Source organism: Ylistrum balloti, unplaced genomic scaffold, assembly GCF_031769215.1.
Source record: "Ylistrum balloti isolate Yb309-2 unplaced genomic scaffold, AGI_CSIRO_Ybal_v1 Utg369726, whole genome shotgun sequence".
Taxonomy (NCBI): domain Eukaryota; kingdom Metazoa; phylum Mollusca; class Bivalvia; order Pectinida; family Pectinidae; genus Ylistrum; species Ylistrum balloti.
The window spans coordinates 566,987-592,008 of record NW_026781943.1 but is presented as its reverse complement, the minus strand read 5'-3'; the positions used below and the strand labels follow the sequence as shown (position 1 = coordinate 592,008).

General features: G+C 34.3%; 1 protein-coding gene across 1 annotated transcript; it reads left to right on the top strand.

The window, feature by feature from the left end:
* Positions 1–8,575: 8,575 nt before the first annotated feature.
* LOC132565608 (organic cation transporter protein-like) lies at positions 8,576–20,558 on the top strand. Its single transcript, XM_060230255.1, has 10 exons — positions 8,576–8,652; positions 10,240–10,489; positions 10,930–11,033; positions 12,375–12,529; positions 12,883–13,051; positions 14,437–14,655; positions 16,011–16,237; positions 17,859–18,040; positions 18,996–19,147; positions 20,453–20,558. The coding sequence occupies exons 1-10, from the start codon at positions 8,594–8,596 to the stop codon at positions 20,556–20,558; spliced, it is 1,623 nt and encodes a 540-aa protein (XP_060086238.1). The 5' UTR covers positions 8,576–8,593.
* The last annotated feature ends 4,464 nt before the right edge of the window (positions 20,559–25,022 follow it).

The window sequence follows — 25,022 nt, the reverse complement described above, 5'->3', positions numbered from 1 at the left end:
GATATTGAAAATATATGCTGGAATACAAAATCATTAACACTATTTATAAGAAAACGTGGAGGTTGCTATGAATTAAAAGGTAAATTATCGACAGAGAAATCGAAATCATTGCGTTAATATTGCATCTCTTTGGAAAGCTATACTTTGTTGGTGGTAGTCAATTTTTTTTAAGAAATAAGGAGCATATAATAATTCGAAAAAAATGTGAAGATGGCGAGAACATTTTTAATCTCATGAAATTCAAGATGAAGAAAGCAAATTGCAGACATTTTATTGTTGAGTTTTGTCAGTAAATATGCACGACCGAGGAGAAATAGTGAGCACATAGATGTAAAGACATACAAATAATATAAAAAAGAAGAAAAAACAAAATTAACCCCAGGTGCCCTACTGTTTAATAGGAAGACACAAATTCACAAATATATTTTAATAAATGTAGACGTTCTACTAAACTACTAGTTTGGTGCATGTACAAAGTTTTGAGTAATTACCTTGAACTGTTTAAAAGAACAAGGTTACAAAACGGAACTTTGTAATTTTCCATGGTATCAGAAAAATTATTTTAATGGGGAACTTCATGAAGGTACCATTACATTACTAGCTCAATAAATGTACAAACTTTCGAGTAATTATCTAAATCGGTTTCAGGACGCTTCTGCGGAAAAACTGAAATTTGTGAAACAAAAGGCACTACTACATTACTTGCGTGTTATCCGTACAAAAGTCCGATTAATCATCTGGAAAGATTTCAGAGCACTGGTCCAAAAATTGACCTTACTGGCACGGACTGATCGCCTCGAAGTCGAAAAGTTCTTCAAATTAAGATTACAAATATGATGTAAAGCTTGCAATAAGCCAATTATAACTTAGAACTTCTTGAGATGATCGAGTGCAGGATGAAATAAATGGTGGTTTTCCTTGAAGCAGGGGACGTTTTCCTTTCAGATCATGTAGTTCTATCATTATGGTTTCACTCCCTTGAGTTTAAATCAATGTTATATTGACATGAGCTTTTCTTTTCAAGTTCATTTATTTATTTTTGCATGTTAACGTATTATATTTCCCTGATTCCAGGTCAGTTGTTAATATGACTTACTTTGGACTGTCATTAAATGCTGGGAACATGAAAGGAAATTTCTTTTTGAACATAATTTTATCAGGATTGATAGAAATGCCAGCCCACACCTTTGTCAGTTTTTGAGTGGATCGGGCTGGACGGAAACGAGTTTATGTTATAAGCATAATACTTGCAGGATGTGCGTGTGCGTCATCAATGCTTTTCATGCTGTTTCTTCAGCCAGGTAAGTGTAAACAACCCGATCTATATCAATAATTATGTCAGTTTGTTTAATTGATAATAAAGAAAAAATACCATCTCAATGAAACTATTTCATTGTCTTGTCAAATAATCATCTTCTGCATATCTTACCGTGATACGTTGTTGTTACAGACCGGTATACACTGCACAACGCGGTGACAATTCCTCCAATGGGTCACTTGATTTATAAATGAAACATCATCAATGCTTAGAATTTTCATCGTCCCAACTTTTCCCAATGTACCAAACAACCTGTTTATCACTTTCCATGGTAAATCATTGAAAATAATGAACCATTATATGTGGGAGAAGTTCGCTGTAAATAAGCTATTATACTATACTCAGCAAGATGTTCAGAAAGGGCACGTTTTTCATAGAATTCACAAATCATGCAATAATGACCAGGGAATTTGAAAACTGCACCCACCTATCACTGTTAGAATGCAGACTCCATTTAAGTGACCTGTTTAGTGAGACATACACGAGCAAGGTTGCAATGGCACAATTTTCTGAGAAGTATTAGTGCTGCTCCCCGACTTTGGGAATTTTCAGTGTTTTTCATTCTGCTTCACAGCAACAGTTTCAGATAAACACGTCGCAAAAAGGAGCGTCAAACCATGACAGCCGATGTTGTCGTTATTGAAACACAAAAGCAAAAGTTTAGTAGCAAATTTGCTGTGTATTCGAGTGTTCATGATAAAACTGTTTGTGTTTGGCATTATACGGTAACACCTCTAACATCATCATTACAAATTACACCTCGTAAGATGCATAAAAGATTGATGAAAACGCAGAAAAAGCTATTAAGTCAGCCGGTGCAAAGTACACACGCTCGTTGTGACGTCATTGGAGTATTGACAAAAATAATTATGAATACACTAAGACGCGGACTTAGAAGCAGAATTAACTCCTCTGCGTATTTGGTGCATTTTAACGCTAGAAACATTTTCAAGATCCAGTTGATATTCATGACGGGTTGTAAGATATTGAAGTTGTAAATACTCCTACTAATCTTCCTTCGCTTTGGCCGTCTATATTCACAGAAACTACGCAACGGTACCTCAAGGCATTAAGCAAATACTGAAACACATGTAATATGCCTTAATATATTTATGCTTCTCGTACTGTATTCTTTTAATGAAATGTTAATTTTTTCCTGAGTTGACATCCAGTTTCATTGTTTTATATCATTTTGTAACTTACTGGAATGCTATATTATGAAACTACAAATTATTGGCCTACTATTTGACGGGTTTTCAACTATATTCAACCTCTCAAAGGTCAAGAATGTCCATCTACTTGATAACCAATCATATAGGCATTCTATCAATTTCATTAAAAGAATAATTACTCTGTATAACTTAAAATTGTATCGTTTGTGTTACCTGAAGAAACACATTATACATTTAGCGAAAACAGAAAGTCGTCATTTGACGCATTACTATTTCAATCAGTTAGAATTGTGTGTGTTATTAAATATCATTATCCTGAGACTCTGTTGTGAGGAAAGTCTTTTGCAGATTTTAAGGCTATTGATCTCGTTAAATTTCAACGTGGGATAATCTCAATCATAGCTTAGTCAATCACCTTGGCATCATACAGGCGATGTAAATCATGGTCCTTACTCCTTAATTTTCTCAACTTTGTTGCTGTATAATCAACAATTCGTTACGACATCTGTAATTGCAATAAGTTAAGTGTACGTTTGGTGGTTGGTTAAGCCTTGCACATTAACATATTCATACGCCACATGATGGCAGCAATCATAAAATTAGTCCCTAATGGCTACCAGTGTGATATCTTGCAAGCACGTTTTCATGCGACAAGAACAAGAACAGAATCACTTATCCTCTGACAGACCACAGATATTGAATGAATGAGACCTATGTGTTAAGCTTCACCCCTAGGTCACTTGGCAATATTTGCTAATTGGATAAAGTGGTCGAATTTTGTTAATGTTAAATAGAAAATTTACAAGCATAGAAGGACGTGGTGTTCCAGAAGGGTAAACACAATTTGTTTGACGCCACCTGCCATGTAAAGTAAGTTCCGTAATGAGAGACTCGTTATAATAACTGACGACATTCACACACTTTTTATCAAACGACATCTCTCAAAACTCTGTCTTTGCAGGTTTACCTATTAGCTATACGACCCTTGATAGAAACTCGAGATATTTCGAACTGTCCATTAAATATACATACAGAGGTTGGAAAAACAGCTTTGTTGCAATCCAAATTGAGGACTAAATAAGTCATGATGTAGTTTTAACTATGACCTATACTAGACATTGTAACCATATAGCAAAGCAGTAACAAATAGTCAGATATAGTCTATTCGGCTTTGTTTGCAAAGTTTAGTGTTATTAGCATAATTGTTTAAATTTTTGTCTAAGCCATTGCCACCCATCAACGTTCTACTAAAGCCTGGCATAACTGTCCTTATGTCCAACCAAAATGATATCAAACAACAATGAGAACGTACAATATTTAAATATGAGTGATATATTAGACGAATACCGCGCATTTTTTGAAGACTTGTATAATAGGACTTCGGGACAAAACCCATAGCTTTATTAAGTTTTCTGACGCTCAAAGAGAAAATTCCAAGAAAAAGAGATAAACTACTTGGCTATGAAAGTTAGTAGCCTATTATGATTATCAAGGTACAATTCTGTCCCGGAATACCTGATCGAAATGCAGATTCTAATTTTATATGGAGTGTCAAGGTGTCAGATTTAATCAAATTGTTTAATTTTAACGACACCATGAACATATGATTTATTTTTCAGAAAATCCCATCATCGTCATAGTTGCTGCCATGGTTGGTAAATGTTTTGCAACAGCTGCGAATAACACCATACAACTGTTTTCAACAGAATTGTTTCCGACGGTGATAAGAAACTCAGGTTTGGGTGCTTGTACATGCGCTGCACGATTAGGAGGAATTGTTGCACCATATTTTGCAGATGCGGTGAGTACCGATTCCGTTTACCACAAACAACGGAACACGTGAATCTCGATTTTTAGAACATCTGACCCTAATGATCAGGATGACCTTTAGCCATCGTGTTTCGCCCGTCGTCGTCCGACGTGCGTCATCAACTTTCCATCAAAATAACTTTTTCTCAATAACCAAAAAGCCCAGGATACTGATATTGGGCCTATATTATGATGGCATAAAGGTGTAAATAAGAATGTCCTTGATCAGTTTTAATGTCACAGAGGTCAAATATGTTAAAATCTTTAAACGACTTCCCAATAACCAAAATGCCAAGACTGCTGATATCGGATCTGGAATGAAGGGCTACGCAGTTTGTTACAATGAATGACCTTCATTTTCTCTTGAGGTCACAGGGGCCAAATATTTATAGCATATGTAGAATTTTGAAAGCAGCTCCTTCTTGGTAACAAAAAAGGTCAATGGTCTTGATACTGGGACTGCAGCATGTTTTTAAAACAAGCAATATTGCCGTAGTAATGCCATTTGTGCAGTGCATGTATAAATAATGTGATTTCATGTTTGCAGAAAATGTCTATGAACTAACAATATCTTCGATGTAAGCTATATAGTAATTGGGCAATTTGTTCTACCTGAAATAGCAACACGAAGTTCTAAAATATTTCAGACAAAATTGGTAAGCGGAAATGTCGGACAAATACTGCCGTTTGGAGTTTTCGGGGTGTCTTCCATAATTGCAGGATTGTCATCTACATATTTGCCGGAAACAAGGGATGCAATCTTACCGGAAACAATTGAAGACGGTGAACGTTTTTGGAAGTAAGTATTTTCAGCGTACAACGATTTCGTCGTAGTAAGAGGCCAATAATACCATATCTATTTTCGTACCGACTGTAAGATTGCACAAGATACAAGCGAATAACATTTTAGCATTAAAGAGGGTAAGCTATAACCTAACAAAACGATGACATAATCTACATCATTATGTCAGGTCCGTCCTTCTAAGACAATTATAATTGATAGTGCCTACATTTATAAAGACCGGGAGGAGACTGATGCCAGCAGAGTGGCCGAAATATTTACAAAAAAATTAACATTTGAATGTTGAAAGTTGAAAATATGGGATATCAAGTAAGTTTTAGGAACTATCTTTAGAAGGTTTTGTTTTCGATTGTGGATTAATGGCTACCAAGTCCATCACTCATCAGAGTGATCTAAAGAGGAATTTTCCTTCTCCTTGTAAGTAAAACAGTGTAATTTCTAAACCTTCTAAACATTTTCCTTAGTGTTATACACTAGCCAGTGATTTTTAATTAATTACAAAACCATTAAAACATTTTACTGAAAAAATACTATACATATCTTAAACAGATATCCATTTGTATTTGTAAATATATAGAAAATAACAAAGTTCAACGATGTACAAATGTTCAATTATATATTGTATAACATATGTTTATGAATTGATATAAAGTTACTGAAAAATAAAGATATGTTCAAATAGTTGTAAAAAGATTGTAAGATATGTATATAAAATATATTTGTAAGATATACGTGTTAACACTTACTTCACTTAATATCTTATCTAACCTGATTATAAAGTCATCAATGCTAGTAATTACTTCAGGTAAACAAACATTTGATGTATCAATATATCAATACGTCATAGTGTGCTATTGTGGAACTTCCATGCTGCATATTTCTTAATCGTACAACTAAGAATATTAAGAACAATGATTAAAATTAAAACATATATCTGACACCTTGTCACTGCTGAACTATATTGTTGTAATGCTTAGTCTAGTCCCGGATACTTTTACAACTACCTGGCATCATAGCTGCTTCCCCAGCCCTTGAAGTTTGTATGTATATTTAACGGACAATATTTAAGTTTCTATCAAGATATGGATAGCCAAAACGTAAACAAATGATCTTTGAAATTATTTTCTAAATTTTGTAACACTGATTTTCTTTCTAATTCGCAGTGATTTTTTTCTGTGTTCATTGCAACATTAGTATCAGTCAGACAATTTCATATCGCTATGGAGTACATCGAAACACTTCAAAAATGTATTTTGTAAATAAAAACTATATGCTCGGACAACTCTTCAGCCGGTACGGATTCGGACACGTATGAACTCGTATACAGGTAACTTTTTGTTGCCCGAGGCACTACTACTCACCACGTTCTGGGGTGTGAAACTATATTCGATAAGACTTTATAATGCACGTCCAGTGTTATTTCGAAAACATCGTGAAAAAGGATTGTGGTAAGGCTAGAAAATCATCAAGGAGCCTAGATTCCCCACAAAATCGTTGGCTGAAAAATGTCCTCAAGAAAGATGGAGTGATTGTAGAAGTTGGCAGTAATATTTGAAAAAGAAAACCAAATATCTGAAATTAATGTCAGTTGTGTTACCTGATGGATACGTGTTAGACAATAGGACCATACTATGGCAACATCAATGATGCAAGCATTACAAAAACGATCATGAGTAATTTTGATCTTCTAACATCATGGTTACGTGAAAATGACAATATGATTGTAGATCGTTGTTTCAGGTATGTACTTGATCTCCTAGCAACAAGCTAACGATGATCTTTGCTGTACCAAGGTACGTTGGGTTGTGGAGTCTTACCATTGAAGATTGGAAAAATGGGTACTTTTTAAAGATACACTCACTTCAAATCATCTGATTACAATCATTGGAAAACTTGTACGTATAGTAACCGCAAGCCTGTATGGTTTCAGAGGGCCCATATACGTTTCAGACCCCCAGCGTAAGCAGAGAGACATACAAATTGCAATTCGCATGGTATCTCTTTTGCAAAGAGATAATGCTCTTGTGAAGCGGGTTACGGATGATCCAAACATGACTCGTAGAGCCAAAAATGAGTGGCTAAAAACTAGAAGCATCAAATGTTTTCTTTCCTCAGTTAAATCTTGAGTACCTTGAGACATTAGCACGTGGTATTTAACTGATCAAACTGTCCACTTGTTATATTGTTGAGCACCAGTCAAATGAAGGTGACTATGAGATCTGGGTATACCAACATGCGGATAATCTCATTCGTGGTCAGATTCATTCACGCCACAAGTCACAAACAAAATACTATGTTTAGATCCAGTTTGAAACAACTTATTCAGATGATCTATCGAGGCTTATTACTGTCTTTACCCTGCAGGGAAAAGAACATCTGGCATGTGTGCACATGTTGCATCAATGTTATACTACCTTGGCTATTATAGCCATCAGAAAAATCCTAAAATCCTCCAGTCTGCCAGTCGTATATTTAATGAATCTGTATTGTAAATCAGGCATCCTCTTGAGCCATGTTATTATAGCCTTATTCCTGTAGTTAAACGTGGGTGATGCCTATGAAAATGGGGTATCTTAAAGAACTGATATGCGCCCTCAAGGCCTCTTACTTTACTTGCAAAGATGTTTTTTTAATCCAATGTCATCTCTAAACTTTCTTTATCTCTATTTCATATTTTGAAGAACAAAAAGAAAGATAAGAAATATATCACAACATCAAATCATTCACATGACGTCACTTTCGAGATTCTGACTCCACGCAATTAAGCTGCTAATTGACAAATTTACCGGTCACGATTTTTTTCAATTTTTTGGCTAAGAACAGCAAATATAAGGGGCCAAATTATTTAATTGATCATAACTTTTTTCTTATGCCAAATTTGACAAATAATGTTTGCTTAAAATGACAAATAGATTCCAATGAACAAAATAAGTGGTTATAAGAAGCCTTGCAATGAACCCTTGCCTTGTTATGGAGCCATTTCTGAACCTTACCTTATACCCTCAGTAAATGTCACAAATTCTATAATAATTCAGGCCCTAGGGCCTTTTGAATTTTTTAAGTACTATTTCAGGGGAGTGTAATGGGGCGCTATAAATGTCACATGGTTTGGATTAATTCGAGCCGTGGACAAAATTCCATTGTTCGTGAAAGAGGTCCTTTGATTATATTTCGTTGACGTTTCTAAAAGTTAAAGTGCAATATGATATATAATATGATAATTAGTGTCACTGTCACCGGTCGGCTGATCATATTCAGTGTATGTACATCCACAAAAAAACGGGACAAAGTGCTTCGCGTGACATTACAGATATAATTATATATACAGTGTCCTTAGCAGCATCTTCATGCGTTATGTAACAGCATTCAGTATCGGCAGACAACAGACTAACATCCTATTTAAAAATCATGAACATGGAGGATATTTTGAAAAGTGTTGGTGAATTTGGTTTGTACCAGAAGCGGGTGTATGCCCTCCTATGTTGCAGCGTGATGTTTGGTGGACTATATGAAATAATGACGGTGATTGCGCTCCATACGCCTGAACACAGGTAACTTCCACTGTCCATTATTATAATCCGACAACAAAATAAACATTTTATTGATATCTAATATTATAAGTAAATTTTAATTCAATGCCCAACGTGTTTTTCTAGCAGACCTTCGTGAAACTTATATACAACTTATCCCAAGGAAAACATTAAAACTGATTTTTTCCTATTTTCATTATAATCATACTGATAATTGATAGACTTAAAGCAAGATGATACCGGTACCAACATTCTGAAATTTAGTGTTAATTGATCAACGCTCAGGATAGGTATTCAGTCCACCAAATATCTTGATTTATTTACCTTTGTTAGGTTTTTATTACAATTTATGGTTTGAAAATCAGTGTGACGTTAATAAAGAATAAATACATTTTAATAATTGAGTCATTACTGAGAAATGGAGTGTTCTCTAATTGAACCGCGAAGGTCTGGATATTTTCGGTCACTTTGATTATGAGCCTGTGTCCTACTAAACATTCGTATAGTCGTGATGGTGTTTCAAACCTCATTACGGTGATGTATGCCATTTAGGGATATAAGAAAAATAATTGTGACTTACATTAGAACTTAACTACAAATGGACGATAACTCTTCGACATGTTTCAATATTTTTATCAATCAGATAGGTAAATGCTGTGGTCATTTATGTCACTGCAACAGAGTAATATCCCGTTGACTACAACACTTTAAGAATGGAAAATATCAAATATATCACATTACACATTTAAAAGGCTAGTCAATTTATTTATGTAACATATCTTCATGTTTTCATTAGACACTTTCTTGTTCTGTTGATGACACTGACAGGATAACTCGTAAGATAGATCTGCATCGATCAGTCGTTCTTGAAATTAGTGGCAAAAAGATAATTCAGACATGAGCTGATTTTGATAGTAATCATCTAAGGGTCATAACACTTCCGGCAGATACTGACATGATTTCTTAACGAAGTTTCAAGTAATCTGTTGCATGGTGTGTCCATAAAATAGGATATTTTCGACTTGTGTAGAAACCCTGAATAAACATGAGAGCTTAGAAGATTAAAAATATATTGTAAGTACAATTTTATTCAAAGTTTGATTCATTGGTGGAAATAATTTTTATCTATATCAACATTTGATAAGTCTTCAAAATCTGGGAAATATTGAGGAATTATGACCAATATCGAACTTATCTAAGATCTCACTAGATCAAAGCAAGTTACATATATGTACCAAAAATATATAGAATGGTGGATGTTACTAATGTGAGTAGAGTTATAACAACCGCTCGGTCAATCCGTGATTTTATCGCACAAACCAGGAACAATACCTTTCGTAAAGTAAGTCAAATGTCATAGACCTAATTCTAGGTATTGAAGAAATGGTGAATGATAAAATTTATTAAGTGCTACATTAGACATACCAAACATTTGGATTTTTGATAAAACAATCTGATTAAAATTCAGATCCTTTAATATCCTACAGGAAAGAGTAATGTAGTGAGAATAGGGATCCATATTTTAATCGGAATGAAACGATAACAGTAAGAATGATAATATGACTTTTATGTATTATCTATTTCTGTATATGCTGACACTATTTACAGGTGTAAAATTCCCGGACTGGAAAATGACACTTACAATGTACAAAGTAGCTACCATCTGGAACTTGTCAACAATTACATACCACCGTCAGCAGATGAAACCACCCTTGATTATGACCGATGCCATATGTACTTATTTAATGCCAGTGATGTTATATTTGACAAATCCAGTAAACCTGTCAACGCTTCTCTCGTTAAATGCACGGAATGGGTTTACAGCAACTCCTTGTTTGATGAAACCTTTACCTCCAAGGTAAAATATTCATTTAATAGTTAATTTAATTTAATAATTCCTCGCATAGGAGGACGTTCGATTAAGGCCAAAAAGTCGCCACCCCATACCGTGAATGCAAATACATTACATCACTTTTTTTCAGTGTTAGCCCCACTGACATAAAAATAATAAATTTGACCTTGAATTCCATTTGTATATTTCCTTGTCATGCGCCATATACTACAAAAGCAATGGACCATTACAAAAATACGTTGTTATAACAATTCAAATATTTTGCTTGGGATACAAGTCTAAATGGAACATGTAAGATATTTCAGATTTTATATGACACGATTCAACTCTAACATCGTTGCGAAATGGTAATAATTTCCCAAAGCAATTGCATTTTCAATAGATAATTCAAATATTAGCAATCATCAATATCCTGATATTTCAATTGTTCTATTTTCTACTTTCAGTTCAACATTGTTTGCGATAGGACTCGCCTTGTGCCGCTGTGCAAGTCATTGTTTGTTGTTGGAAAGTTCCTGGGGTCTTTTCTGTTTGGTCGACTTTCTGACCAGTGAGTTAATATTTATGCATAGGAATTAGTTTTTAGTACAAAAATTGGATGTTATAACTCCAATTACTAAAATAGTACGATAACATCCACCAGAAAGTGCTTGGCTGAAAAGTGTCAATGATGTCATTTTGATTTCATAAATGTGCGACATTGTGACGACACAAATGAACGATATATGAACGGTAGGTAGCCGATTTGCCCATGTTTTATCAGACAAAGAAAGAGGTTGTGTTATGAAGCCAAACACCTGCCGATGAATAAGTAGGTAACATCTAATTCTATCACCGACCCTATTACATCTGACACATATCTTAAAGGATGTATGGGTATGCATATATTGGATTGATAAAGACTCTACGCAAATATGTGCACATTAAAAATTATTTAAACACCTGCCGATGAATAAGTAGGTAACATCTAATTCTATCACCGACCCTATTACATCTGACACATATCTTAAAGGATGTATGGGTATGCATATATTGGATTGATAAAGACTCTACGCAAATATGTGCACATTAAAAATTATTTAAACACCTGCCGATGAATAAGTAGGTAACATCTAATTCTATCACCGACCCTATTACATCTGACACATATCTTAAAGGATGTATGGGTATGCATATATTGGATTGATAAAGACTCTACGCAAATATGTGCACATTAAAAATTATTTAACCAAACTATATTATAGATTCAAGTTAAATGTAATTAAATCGTAATATTGAAATAAATATTGTGTGTGTGATTTCTATATTTTTTTGTGTGTGTTTTATAAAAGGAACGATCCGTTCCTTTTTACGACAGAACTTTAAATAAAAGCTTTTTGAGTGGGAAGCGTATATGGAAATGCTACTGTAGCAATATGGAAACGGTACGGTAGCAATGTGGTACGGAAATGCTACGGTTAAGATCAAATAGAAAACGTATACGTGTCTTTAATTTTGAAAATCTGTGTTAAAGGTGCAATTCACTGATGTTGAATTTTTAGTCCTAGAAGTCTGGCGTAACCTGAATTCTAGATTTTAATTCATTGGAATATTATTGCCGCTGTTCAAATTATACACATGACGTTATAAGATGATACATGCATATGAAAATTACGGAGATTGAAGTATGAGTCAAGTGCACCTCCCCGTCTAAATTTATTTTCGACCTCTTTGGATTTTCCTCAGTTGCCTCTTAGGCTTCAAAATGTATGCCATTAGGATCACTGACAAGTTATAGAATGACGAAACAGCTGAATGATGGAATTTAAATCATTGTTCTGCTAATCTGTATCTAGCTCTATAACTATTAAAAGGTGTTATTCGCTTTTGTGTATTTTGTATAAACTTTTAGAATTGGTCGTAAAACGACGCATTGCTCAGCTTTGATGTTGATGTTCGGTCTGACGTTTGGAATGTCTTGGTCGTCCTCCTACGCGGTGTTCACTATCATTATAACAGCAATTGGTGCCGCCACACAGGGAATCTTCGGCGTAGGTTTCATCTTGGGTATGTATCGTGTGTGTTGTTTAGCTCATTTAGAAAAAAATTGTGTCAGTCAGTATTACACCGATTGATGTTTTGACTGTATGAAACATTGCTGTTAAACAGAAACTCCCTAAATGTGAAAGAAAAAATGTACATTTTGATGACTAGATAAACATATTAAAAACAAAAATGCTATCAGAACAGAATTATTTTATAGAACATCCTTCTGGTTTACTGTAGTGAACTTTCACTTCTGAAATTCTTCTCACATCTACACAATCCAATTTAATCTATAATTTCGATCAACTCTAAATCTACTTCTATTTGTCCTAAATTGTGCTATGCTCTTGAGTTTATTTTGTACAATCTTTCAGGTGTTGAATTGGTTGGGCCATCAAAAAGAAAATACGCTGCCCTGTTTCTCCAAGATTTCTTTTCACTCGGTGTGGTAGTTCTGTCTGGCGTAAGTTTCTTTGTCAGACACTGGCACTACATCAACATTGTTTGTTCCGCTCCAGCTCTTCTGTTTGTCCTGTACTGGTGGTATGTATCTACCAAGAAAACATTAATGTATTTACAGCTTCTATATTGCATATCAAAATTAGCTTTATCGTATATTTCAACAAATCTCAGCATGTTTTATTTTCACGATTAGTTGCCAATCAATGACCTTTCTTGGCGATTTCTCAACATCTTTTGTTTACATTACATCTACGATAGCATGTTGATGTTGCTCCTTGATTGGTTTGGTGTGATTAACATTTATGCGTTTATATATTATCAAAAGCAAAAACTATTTCAGGTGTTCTACATGGTGTTGTGACGAGGAAGTTAACATGAAAAGATCGATGTCGTTCACGTTTTTTCATACCTTGCATCCTATATTTACAAATTCATCATACCGTATAGCTGATTATTTTTGTTGGAAAAAATGTACGCGATTTTCACATAAATCAAGAAAATTAAATTTTCATGTCCAATATATATAGTACTTTCGATGTAGAGGGTAGTTTGTGTTCACTCATCTTCAACTCAAGGTAAGGAGTAACGACACTGTCTGCATTTTAGTGTCAGCATTCGCCCAGTGCCAGTGGTTTTCACTATGTGTAATGTCCCACCTCGGTGAAAAAACGTATTTTGGATTTTTTCAAAGAGGAATTATGCTTCACATGCATATCATTCACACACCTACGCACTATTCGTTTATTTTATTTGTCCTAAAAAAGGGAGTAACATTTATTATTTTGTATCGACAGAGAAAGTCAATGGCATGAAATCAGAAATAGAAAGAGGAGGCCAATACGCCCTCAATCGTTCACCTGGCTTTGACTTAGTTTTTATTTATTTTAACTAAAACGAATGAATTCGAATACGAATTGCAATGGTTTTCATCGTTTTTTCCCTATAAACTTATATTCTTCTGCTTTCATTGTGTCAGCAAAACAAACTAAACGTACAAGTCAACCTTCACACATACCAAATTGGGATAGAATCCTATCATTCCTACAGAAGTGGTTTCCCAATTGAGCACAGCCCTTCCACCCCAAGATGCCGCGACCCATCGCTTTACGAATGTGATTTCCCCTCACCAGAGGATGTTTCAGACCATATTTGGACAGAAACCTGACATTCCTACCCAGGAAGGAGTTAAAAGTGTTTCATATATTTCACCTTTTGGACTCCGGCACTTAATATCTTAATAACCGTTGCTTCAAAATTGAGTCTTTCACTTCAGAATGGTTCAGACCAAATTGGAACAAAATCAAACCCTACCTACAGAAGAATGGCTTTTAGGAATTCATTCTATTTCCCCTATTGTATCCCGGCTTCCCTGCCCAGTAAGCCCATATCTACCATTAAAACAGAAATGAACCCTAAATAATCATAATCTGCATATCAAACAGATATTGTATTGAACAATATTTCAGGCTGCTCCCTGAATCACCTCGTTGGTTGATAAGTAAACACCGAATGGAAGAGGCCAACGTCATTCTTCAAAAGACAGCCAAGGTTAATAAGAGGAACGTAATGATTACCCGACTGTATAGGAATGTAGAGAGTAAGGTCCAAGCACCAACCGGCAATTTGTTTCAGTTTCTCTTCTCAAGAGGCGTTCTTTCTCGAGCGCTCATTCTATTTTTCAATTGGTAAGTTATATGGACTAAATTTTTAAAATATATATAAAGGATATTTGTGAATGGGAAATTGTATTTTGGAATATATTCGAGAAAATCACTAACAAACAGACGTCAAAAGAACCAAAGATTAAACACACGCACCAGTATGATTGGGATTAATGTAGATAACAGAAAATCACTAACATCACAAATGGCAAGGGCAACAGAAAACTACACATTTTTTACAAACCAGTCCTACTATAACATCACATTTTATTTGCAACTGATCTCGAATATATTCCAAATGTTATTTGCATTATCTGAAACAAACTGGATCTTAAAATGTTAGTGGGTCACGGCATGAAAAGCAACAAGGCAAATCCCAAAACTTCAACAGAATAAGGGAAAATAATATCAAAATAAAAGATTTACATGGAAATTTTCAACGAAACAAAACACGGTTTTCAAAGTTGAATACGTCTTCTGGTTCAACAATGACATCCATCTGCCATGTGAATCCAAGCAAGAAAATTCACGTTCCTAGACGAGAACAGAATTAACTACACGAAACCACAAAGTATACATTCTGACATGACAAACCTACAATGTCGCTTACACAAGCATGTATTTAAAAATAAGACCAAAATATCAGCATAATTATATTCCAAACTCAATAAAACCTAAGCAAAATATGAATAAAAGAAAGATATACACAGAGATTCATGAAAATAGAGAACGAGACTAGGTGTTTCGGAAGAGTAAGCGTCTTCTGTTCTATTGACGACACCCGCCATAGAACAATTAGTCAACCCACTTAAGTAATGTTACATACTCAAATGAGAACAAGATATACAACAATGCCCAACAGGCAAACTAACGAGCATCCAACACATCCGCGTTCATATCGCATAAGAAATAGAAATATTTCTCAATGGAATCACCATAACGATATGATAACATCCCATAATTTTCATCATCCGGCATCTTTTGAAACCTTGTGTTCCGAATATTTGTCAATTAGTTGACGACTACTACCAAGAAAATCGTGGTAATGGGAGCAGTTCCCTGATGAACAAACGGCGTGCATATAGATGTAACTGAAAAAAAAACTGCCTCTACAAAATATTCGAATTTAGATCCCAAAGAGAATGTAAGCCTTGCAATGAGTCATAACTTTCCTAACGAATTTCTTAATATGACCGAGCGCAAGACTTGAAGGAATGGTGGTTTTCCTTGAAGCAGATGATATTTTCCTTTCAATTCACGTAGTTTTAACATAATGGCTTCGTCAACTTAAGTTTTATTTAAGGTTTTGATGACAAATGTTGTTATAGTTTTAATTGTTTTAGTAGAATAGTTATCTGAATATGTTTCTCTGATTCCAGGTCAGTCGTTAACATGACGTACTATGGACTCTCACTTAATGCTGGAAACATGAAAGGAAATTTCTTTTTGAATATATTTTTAGCAGGATTGATAGAAATTCCAGCGATAATCATGGTCAGTTTTTGTGTGGATCGGGCTGGACGGAAACGAGTTTATAGTTTAAGCATAATACTTGCAGGATGTGCGTGTGCGTCATCAATGCTTGTCATGTTGTTTCTCCAGCCAGGTAAATGTTAACATTTCAGTCTACAATGAAAGTTATTTCATTTGTTTACAGTTGCCGCATGGGTGTTGCACTTTATAAATTAATCAAGCGAAAACGTCAATATCAAGGAGAACGAAGAGGTCAAATAATCATCTTCTGCATATCTTACCGTGATACGTTATTATTACAGACCGGTATATACTGCATAACGCAGTGACCATTCCTTTCGATGAGTAACGTGTTTTAGAAATGGAGCAGCATCAATACTGTTCAGAAATTTCATCGGCGTGACTTCAATAAATATGTTTTGAAATGTTTTATATTTTAACTGCAATTTCTAGAAGAATGAATGAAAGTTGCAACTGTCAGTGTCTGATTTAACCATTTCATGAATTGAAACATCAACTTCAGGTGAATTCAAGAGCCAAGGTAAAATTTCTATTTTTCCAAATGACTAAATGTGGTCAATATCAATATTTGTGTTTTGTAAAAGAGCGGAAGTCCGAATGCCAAATGGTGGAATGCCGTTTGGTTTGTTTTGAATGAAGGTTTTATATTTTGGATCAAATACAAGTGAAAAAGTAGGATTTAAAGGATTTGACTTTAGCTGAATGTTGTATTGCAAAGCCAATTGGTTTCAACGGCCATATAGTCATGGTCCGTTAGCCTCTACATAGAGGATTTCTGTAGGTGTGGTCTGAAAAGCTCCGTGAGGCCTTGGTGATGACAGTGTCTAATGATTTAATATAAGGAGGTCTAGCAGACCATACACGATGGAACCGTAGTCTAATTTTGATCTAATGACAGCTCTTTAAAGTCTTAACTTTTCTATCAGCTTCCCAACCAGTGTATACAACCATATACATGCTATAACATCAACAGTTCCGAAAGTTACGAGATCTGTGATTGCAAGTTAAGTGTACGTTTGGTGGTTAGTTTAGCCTTGTACATTAATATATTTATACACTGCAGCAGCTATCATGAAATTAGTTCCTGATATCTTTTAATCACTTGTTCATGCTGCAAGAACAGAGTCTTTTATCATCTGATACACCTCAGACATTGAATGAACGTGTCCTTCGTGTCAAACCACAACCCAAGGTGAAGAGACAAAATTTGTTAATTGGATAAAGAGGTCGAATTCTGTGAACTTTACAGAGAAACATGTTATAATAACTGGAGACATTCACATTATTTTAATCCAATGGCATCTCTCAAAACCTGTTTTTGTGGGTTTACCTCTTAGATATAAACACTTTGAAACTTGAGATATTGGAAACTGTCCGTTAGATATACACTCAAACGTCAAAGGCTATAAATATGAGTGATATTTAGTACGAATACCAATTTTCATGACTTGTATATTACGGCTTCCGGACAAAACCAATAGCATAATTACTTTTTCTTTCACTCAAAGACCTTAGGTAGTTCAAAGAGACACATTAGAAGGAAACTACTTTGCTATGACAATTAGTTGTCTCGAATGGTTATCGAAGTTCAATTTTGACCCCAACAAACTTATTGAAATGCAGAATCTAATTCTTAGATGAGAGTAACGGATCAAGATTTAATAAGATTATAAACTATTTACCAATAACGTGTTTAATTCTAACGTCAATATGAGCATATATTTATTTTTCAGAAAATCCCATCATCGTCATAGCTGCTGCCATGGTTTGTAAATTTTTCGCATCAGCCGCATATAATACCATATATTTGTTTTCATCGGAATTGTTTCCGACTATGACAAGAAACGCGGGTATGGGTGCGAGTGCATGTGCAGCACGATTAGGTGGAATCATGGCACCATATGTTGCAGATGCGGTGAGTGACGATTACCAAAAGTAAAAAAAAAACAAACTTCTAGATCTCGATTTATAGGCGTCGTCCGCCCTGCGCAAACTTTCCATTCAAATGACTAAATAACCAAAAGGCCAAGTGTTCTTGTATTGGATCGGTAGTATGATGTGGTAAAGGGCTACCAACTTTATTAATATGAATGACCCGACCCACTTTCAAGGTCACACATGTGAAATATGTTAAAATCTTTAAACGACTCCTCAATGAACAAAAGGCCCAGGCACCTGATATTAGGCCTTCTGCGTGGTAGGAATAAGGTCTACCAAAACTGTTAATATGAATGACCTTGACCGGCTTTCAAGATCATGTTGGTCAAATATGTTAAAATCATTAAACGACTTCTTAATAAAAAAATTGGCCCATGCTGCTGACATTGGGTATGTAGTATAATAGGATGAAGGGCTACCGAGTTTGATCTCCTTGATCTACATTCATGGTCACAGGGGTCAAATGTGTTGAAATGCGTTAGCGTATTGATATAGGGCCTGCTGCATTTTTTTAACAAGCAATATGTACGGAGTAATGGTATTTATGTGGTGTATATATTTCAATTTGCGGACAATGTCTCTATGAATCAACCAATGGTTTCTATGTAAGTTTTAGTGTAGTTGAGCAATCTATTTTGGGTCTATTTGGCCATTTTCATATATAGGTCTTTATAGTCAGATGACCCTTATTCCGTGGGCATCTCATTTGATAATTGTAAAGATCGTGTTATGAAAACTGAACTTCTCACTAATTGGAAGAATTCTCTCTACAATGTTTGTAATATTCACTGCAATAAGTTCCGAAGTATGGTTGAAACAATGAAACGATTTTTTTTCTTTTTTCTTTTTGGGGGATGGGGGGTTGTTTTTACAAAACACTCAGTCATAACTTAATACTTAAAATAGCAACACGAATTTCTAAAATATTTCAGACAATTTTGGTAAGCGGAAAGGTCGGACAAATTCTGCCGTTTGGAGTTTTCGGGATGCTTTCCATAATGGCAGGATTATCATCCATATATTTGCCGGAAACAAGGGATGCAATCTTACCGGAAACAATTGAAGACGGGAAACGTTTTTGGAAGTAAGCATTTTCAGCGTATAACGATTTCGTCGTAGTAAGAATACAATATTACCATATTTATTTTTGTAATATTTCACAAAATACAAGCGAATAACATTTCAGCATTAAAGAGGATAAACTATAATCTAACCAAACGATGACATAGTCTACATCATTATGTCAGGTCCGTCTTTCTAAGACAATTATAATCAAGAGTGCCTAAATTTATAAAGACCGGGAGGAAACTGATGCTAGCAGAGTGGTCGAAATATTTACAAAATCCAGACTTTGAAGTGCAAATAAATCTGTGAAAATTTGAATGTTGAAAGTTATGGCAAAATATCGGATATTAAGTCAGTTTTAGGAACTATCTTTAGAAGGTTTTGTTTTCGATTGGAGATCAATGGCTACCAAGTCCATCACTCATCAGAGTGATCTACAGAGGAATTTTCCTTCTCCTAGTAAGTAGAACAGTGTAAATATAATGAAAGAAATTCGCGATATTTTTTCTTCAAATCATACCCTCGAGGCAAGATAATGAATTGATGAATCTAAAAAGACAAAATGACTACAAAACTCATAGTCCTTTTTAAAGTAACAGACTACTAATATAAACGCAAATAAATCAAGGAACTTATGTTTATTTGCATTACAGTTTGCATGACCAAGATATGTTCTGATTTTGGATTATTTGTAACGCAAATTTGTCTACTAGCTGAACGTTCAACTAAGGTCAAAAGTGAGGCTATGACAAACAACAGTATTATTAATAAGTGTTTCTAATTAAATCATGAAAAAAAGATAATCTGCTACCAGAAATTATCGTTATCAAAATGGAAATTTTCACCGAAAATAAAATGACAGTATGATACATATGTTCGTGTTTTTTCAACATGCATACCTACCAATGTAATATTAAACATATTGACCATAAACAAAGCCTTGTAACTAATCTCGACACACTTTGCCTCAGCTCTTCATTTAGATCTGTGAGTTTAAAGAAACAATATAAGTGGTGTTCAGTCATGATGTATGTACCTAATGTCAGTCCCAAATGAACAAATACGTTATTGTCTTCATATTCATTACCACCAATTTCGAAACCCTGTTGTTTATCCCTTTTTAAATATATGTTTCTTATTTATTACTTTGATAAAGAGAACACCGTTTCCTTCATCACCTTCGCGAGCTGTTTCAGGACGTAATCGCTTTGGGGGACAGGTGGGATCATCACGCGTTTGACAATGCATGAATCATTCAAAACTTAGTGTTGTGTGCTTCCACGTTCCTACGTTGTATTTATATATGTGTACTTTTTACCAGCAGATGCCGGGCGGATCAGGAAACAAGGGACATAGAAACTCCAGAATGCAAAGACAATTCAGAAGTAAACAGCGGATATTCAGCTGAAATGGAAATGACAAGATTCTAATTGTTCGACGAAGACGGTGTGCACATTGCGATTGATACATTTTCCCTTAGTGTTATACACTAGCCGGTGACTTTGAATAAATTACAAAACCATTAGAACATGCTGCTAAAAAAATACTACACACATATTAAACAGATATGCATTTTTATTGGTCAATATCTGGAAAATAAAAGTTGACGACGGATTTACTAGCAGCATCCATCCTTCCCTATGCTTTTCATGCGAGGTTTATTTTGCAACAGGACAACTTGATGATGTCGCATTGTACAAATGCTCACATAAAAATTTAAATAACATACTTTTAAAAAATGACATAAAGATATCGATATGTTCACAAAAGTTTTAAAAAGATAGTAAGATATGTGTAGCAAATATATTTGTAAGATATATATGTTATCACTTCCTTCATTGAATATCTTATCTTATCGTATTATATAAGTCATACATATATATCAACCCTCAATTTATCACACACATATAAATATAATATATAATGTAAATGAAGATAGGGTCGCTGTGGCCAAATTGTTAAGGCCTCTGATCTTCTTTATCACTAGCCCTTCACCTATTGGTCGCGGGTTCGAGGCCTACTTTGGGTAGTTTCAAGATTCTGACGGCAGGTCATGGTTTTTCTCTGGGGACTCCTGTTTTCCTCCACCACCTAAACCTGGAACGTCCTTAAACGACCCTGGCTGTTGATAGGACGTGAAGCAACAATAAACCAAGTATATGTGATTAACTGTAAACAATATCAATTCCATAATTAAGTCACTTTACCGACAATCAGATATGCTTTGATTTTTATTTACCCGAATGAAAGATGTCTCCTTTTGAAGATGTTACATCATATATAACCTATCTAGAAACTAATATACACAAGGTTCCCGTTAGAGCTTACATGCAAAGTGACAACAAATGTATTTTCTAGAGGAACAAATCCAAAGTATGTCATTAAGTGTATTTAAAGTGTAATTAATAGAAATTATATGCAATTGTAAGGAGGCGTTCCTCGGTAGCCGGCATCCATAGATTTCATCTTGTGAAACCATGGCCGCTGCAACCTTATCGTTATCTTTTGAATCGTCAGTATATAAATGTAGAAATGTTTTATATTTTAACTGCAATTTCGGTAAGAATGAAAGAAAGGTGCAACCATTTCATTAGGTAAAAAGTCAGCTACATGTGAATTCAAGAGCCATGGTGGAATTTATATCGTTCCAGATGAGTGAAGTTGGTCAATATCAATATTTGTGTTTTGTAAAAGAGCGGAAATCCGAATACCGAATGGTGGAATGCTGTTTGGTTTGTTTTGAAAGAAGGTTTTATATTTTGGATCAAATACAAGTGGAAAAGCAGGATTTGAAGGATTTGACTTAGCTGAATGTTGTATTGCAAAGCCAATTAATTTCGACGGCTATATAGAGTGATAGTTCGTTAGCCTCTACATATAGGCTTGCTGTAGGTATGGTATTAAAAGCTCTGAGAACGAGCCCTAGACCCTGGTGATGAACAATGTCAAATGAATTGAGATATGAAGGTCTAGTAGACCTATACACAATGGAACCATAGTCTAATTTTGACTTATACGAGCTCTTAAAATCTTAGTAAAGCTTTTCTTTCAGCTCCCCATTCACCTTTAGAATATTCATTACCTTAAGGCATTTGGCTTTAGTAATTTACTTATTGATGAAATATTATATTTAAAACAAAACAAGTTATTCTTAATTGGCTCTTTTCATCAGTACTAATTTGATACGTAAAATGTACAGTTTTGTGAAATTGACATTTTCGGTTAATCCCTGGAGATTAACATGATCGTGGAAAATGTGAATTGAAGACTGCTATCAGTTATTCACTAGATAATATCCCACAATTTTTTAGCAACTACAGTGGTTTGGATAGGTTTACATTAAACGAGGAACTCACTATGTTTAGAACACATAGCTTCTATCAGCGTTTAACACTATCCAATGTAACTTAATCATACTGAAATGCACGATAACAATGTTATGAAATTAACTCAAGATCAAGAAACATATTTCTTAGTATTTTAGAGAGTACCTGTATGTTTTTGTATTGTTTCATGCTTAATCCAAAATTGTTTTATTACTTTAAGTTCTGTTAACTTCAAATATTACAAAGATAAATTTTCAAGTAGCCGTAGGAACTGTCCATTAATCCCTGGAGATTAACATGATTAACCATTACCTATAACAGGAGAGATAGCTCCATCACCTGTACACCGGGTCCGTTTTCAATGGGGGTCAATTTCTAACGTTACACTGCAGTTAAACGTCCATGTTCGCAGAGGTATTTCCTATTCACGCTTATGTAGTGTGTAGTTTTTTTCCATAAAATATAAACTTTGATTCAATTTACATATAAAAAGAATGTGTACGACGATCCGTCTCTATTTTAATCCATGTAAATATATTTTGCTGAAGAATATCCATTTTCCCAGTGACATGTGTTACTACTGCAACAACAAATACATTGTACATTAAAATGAATCAGCAATTGCTATGGAATAAATAGATAAATATATAATTAAATAAATAAATGTAACAAACCTCTAACATAAATGTGATTATTTCGAGTTATCGACCTTAGACCATTTTAATACATGTATATCTTCACCATAAAAACATATCATGACAGGTCAACATTCGCCTATACAGTAACACATGTTCGAGTCCATGTATGTTCAATAAATGGCATTTTCATAAAAATGCCACAGTCATCTATACAAATTCGTAAACATGTTGACATGTTTGCTGTGTCGTCATGGTTTCTGGACGTTTCTACGACATGCATTCTTCTGTGAAGTGAAAATTGGAAACCCTTTCTTATTATCAAGATATTTAAAAGTGTCTTCAGTTATAACAAATATATTTCACTTGTGTGTTTAATATTTTTTGTATCTTTCCCTCCTGAGCACTTGTGAAATATATTTGTTATTACTGAAGACACTATTAAATATTCTTATTATTACATTTTCACAAGCAGAAATAACCAAATTACCGGCATATTTGGAACATATATAAAAGGAGACAGCTGAATAGGCTTACTCACTTCTCACTTATTTTAACTTTACAGTACACAACAAAATAGAGTCCATTCTTTAGAAAATCATTAGAAAATATGTAAAACACAAAAATAAATTTCAATGTAAATTAATTTTCCTATTCACATAGAAAATATTAATTATTCATGTCACTAACAGCACGAAAATGCTGTAAAACGTTCAGAAAGTTTAACCTGTGAAAAGTTACTAGGATGTTGAAAATATGATGGCAACTTACAGCCTGATCCCTGATAATATGATCTGCGTTGCATTGTTTTGCTGACTTTCATTGAAATGAAAGTTTACCATGGAATTGAAGGTCGTGTTACTGGTTAACAACCCCCTTCAGGTTTCAGGTTTTGCGTTTTTATGTATCGGTTTTTATGATTTGTAAATTTTATAAGATGATTTGTGTTCTCTCATTTCATTGGTGTAAGTGTGCAAAAGTGTTATTTTTCACTAGTAAAAATAACACTTTTATCAATATTTCTCTATATTTCATCGGGAAAAAATGTAATAAAAAATGTGTGCAATTTCTAATTGGCGTAACAATTTTTCGGTTTCTGGTCGTTTTTACAATCATTAGTCGACCAAATTGTTCCTCTTATTTGCTACTGAAAATGAAAGGACGGTGATTATCTATATCATTTTCGATGTTGCTAATTCATGAAATGGTTTATAAAAACGCATTTCAATTAAGATTATATCTTTTCAATCATTACAACAACCAGCAAAAGGAATTTAAGGTTTCTTTATTTTTCTTAAATGAAAAGTGGAAAGGGATGATGATGAATAACAATGCATGACTGACCTTGTTTATTTCACATTAAAACGAAAGTTTGGTCTCTTTCATCCTCCAAAAAATACTTACAACATGAATGTAAATACTCTGTCATCAATGTATTCGATCTCTTCTATTAGGAATATACAAATTTGTTAGAATTTAGCTAACTAGTGATTTGACGTTGGTTTTCATATATCATTCAAAGTGCAGTCGAATCTCTTTATCTCGAACTCTGTGGGTTCATGGGAAAACTTGTACTATTTTCCATAAAAATATTTAACATTTCTATCACTGTGTGTAAGGGGTGTTATTTGCTAACTTTCTATAAGACAAATAAAAGTGTTGTTTTATACAGATTTCAGATTTTTTTTCTATCTAGAAACAATTCTGTTTGTTGCAAGAGGTCAATTTTACAAAACAATATTCAGTCGAACTTCTTTATCTCGAATAAATCGGGATCATGGGAAAATTTTGAGATAACCAATGGTTCAATTGCGGTGAGTTCGAATGGTTTGTATAAAGTTAGACAGAGATTTGAAATGATTCAGGTTAAATGGCGTCTTCTATTTACAAGAGTTCAAGATAACGAAGTTCGATCGTACCTGGCAGACAATGT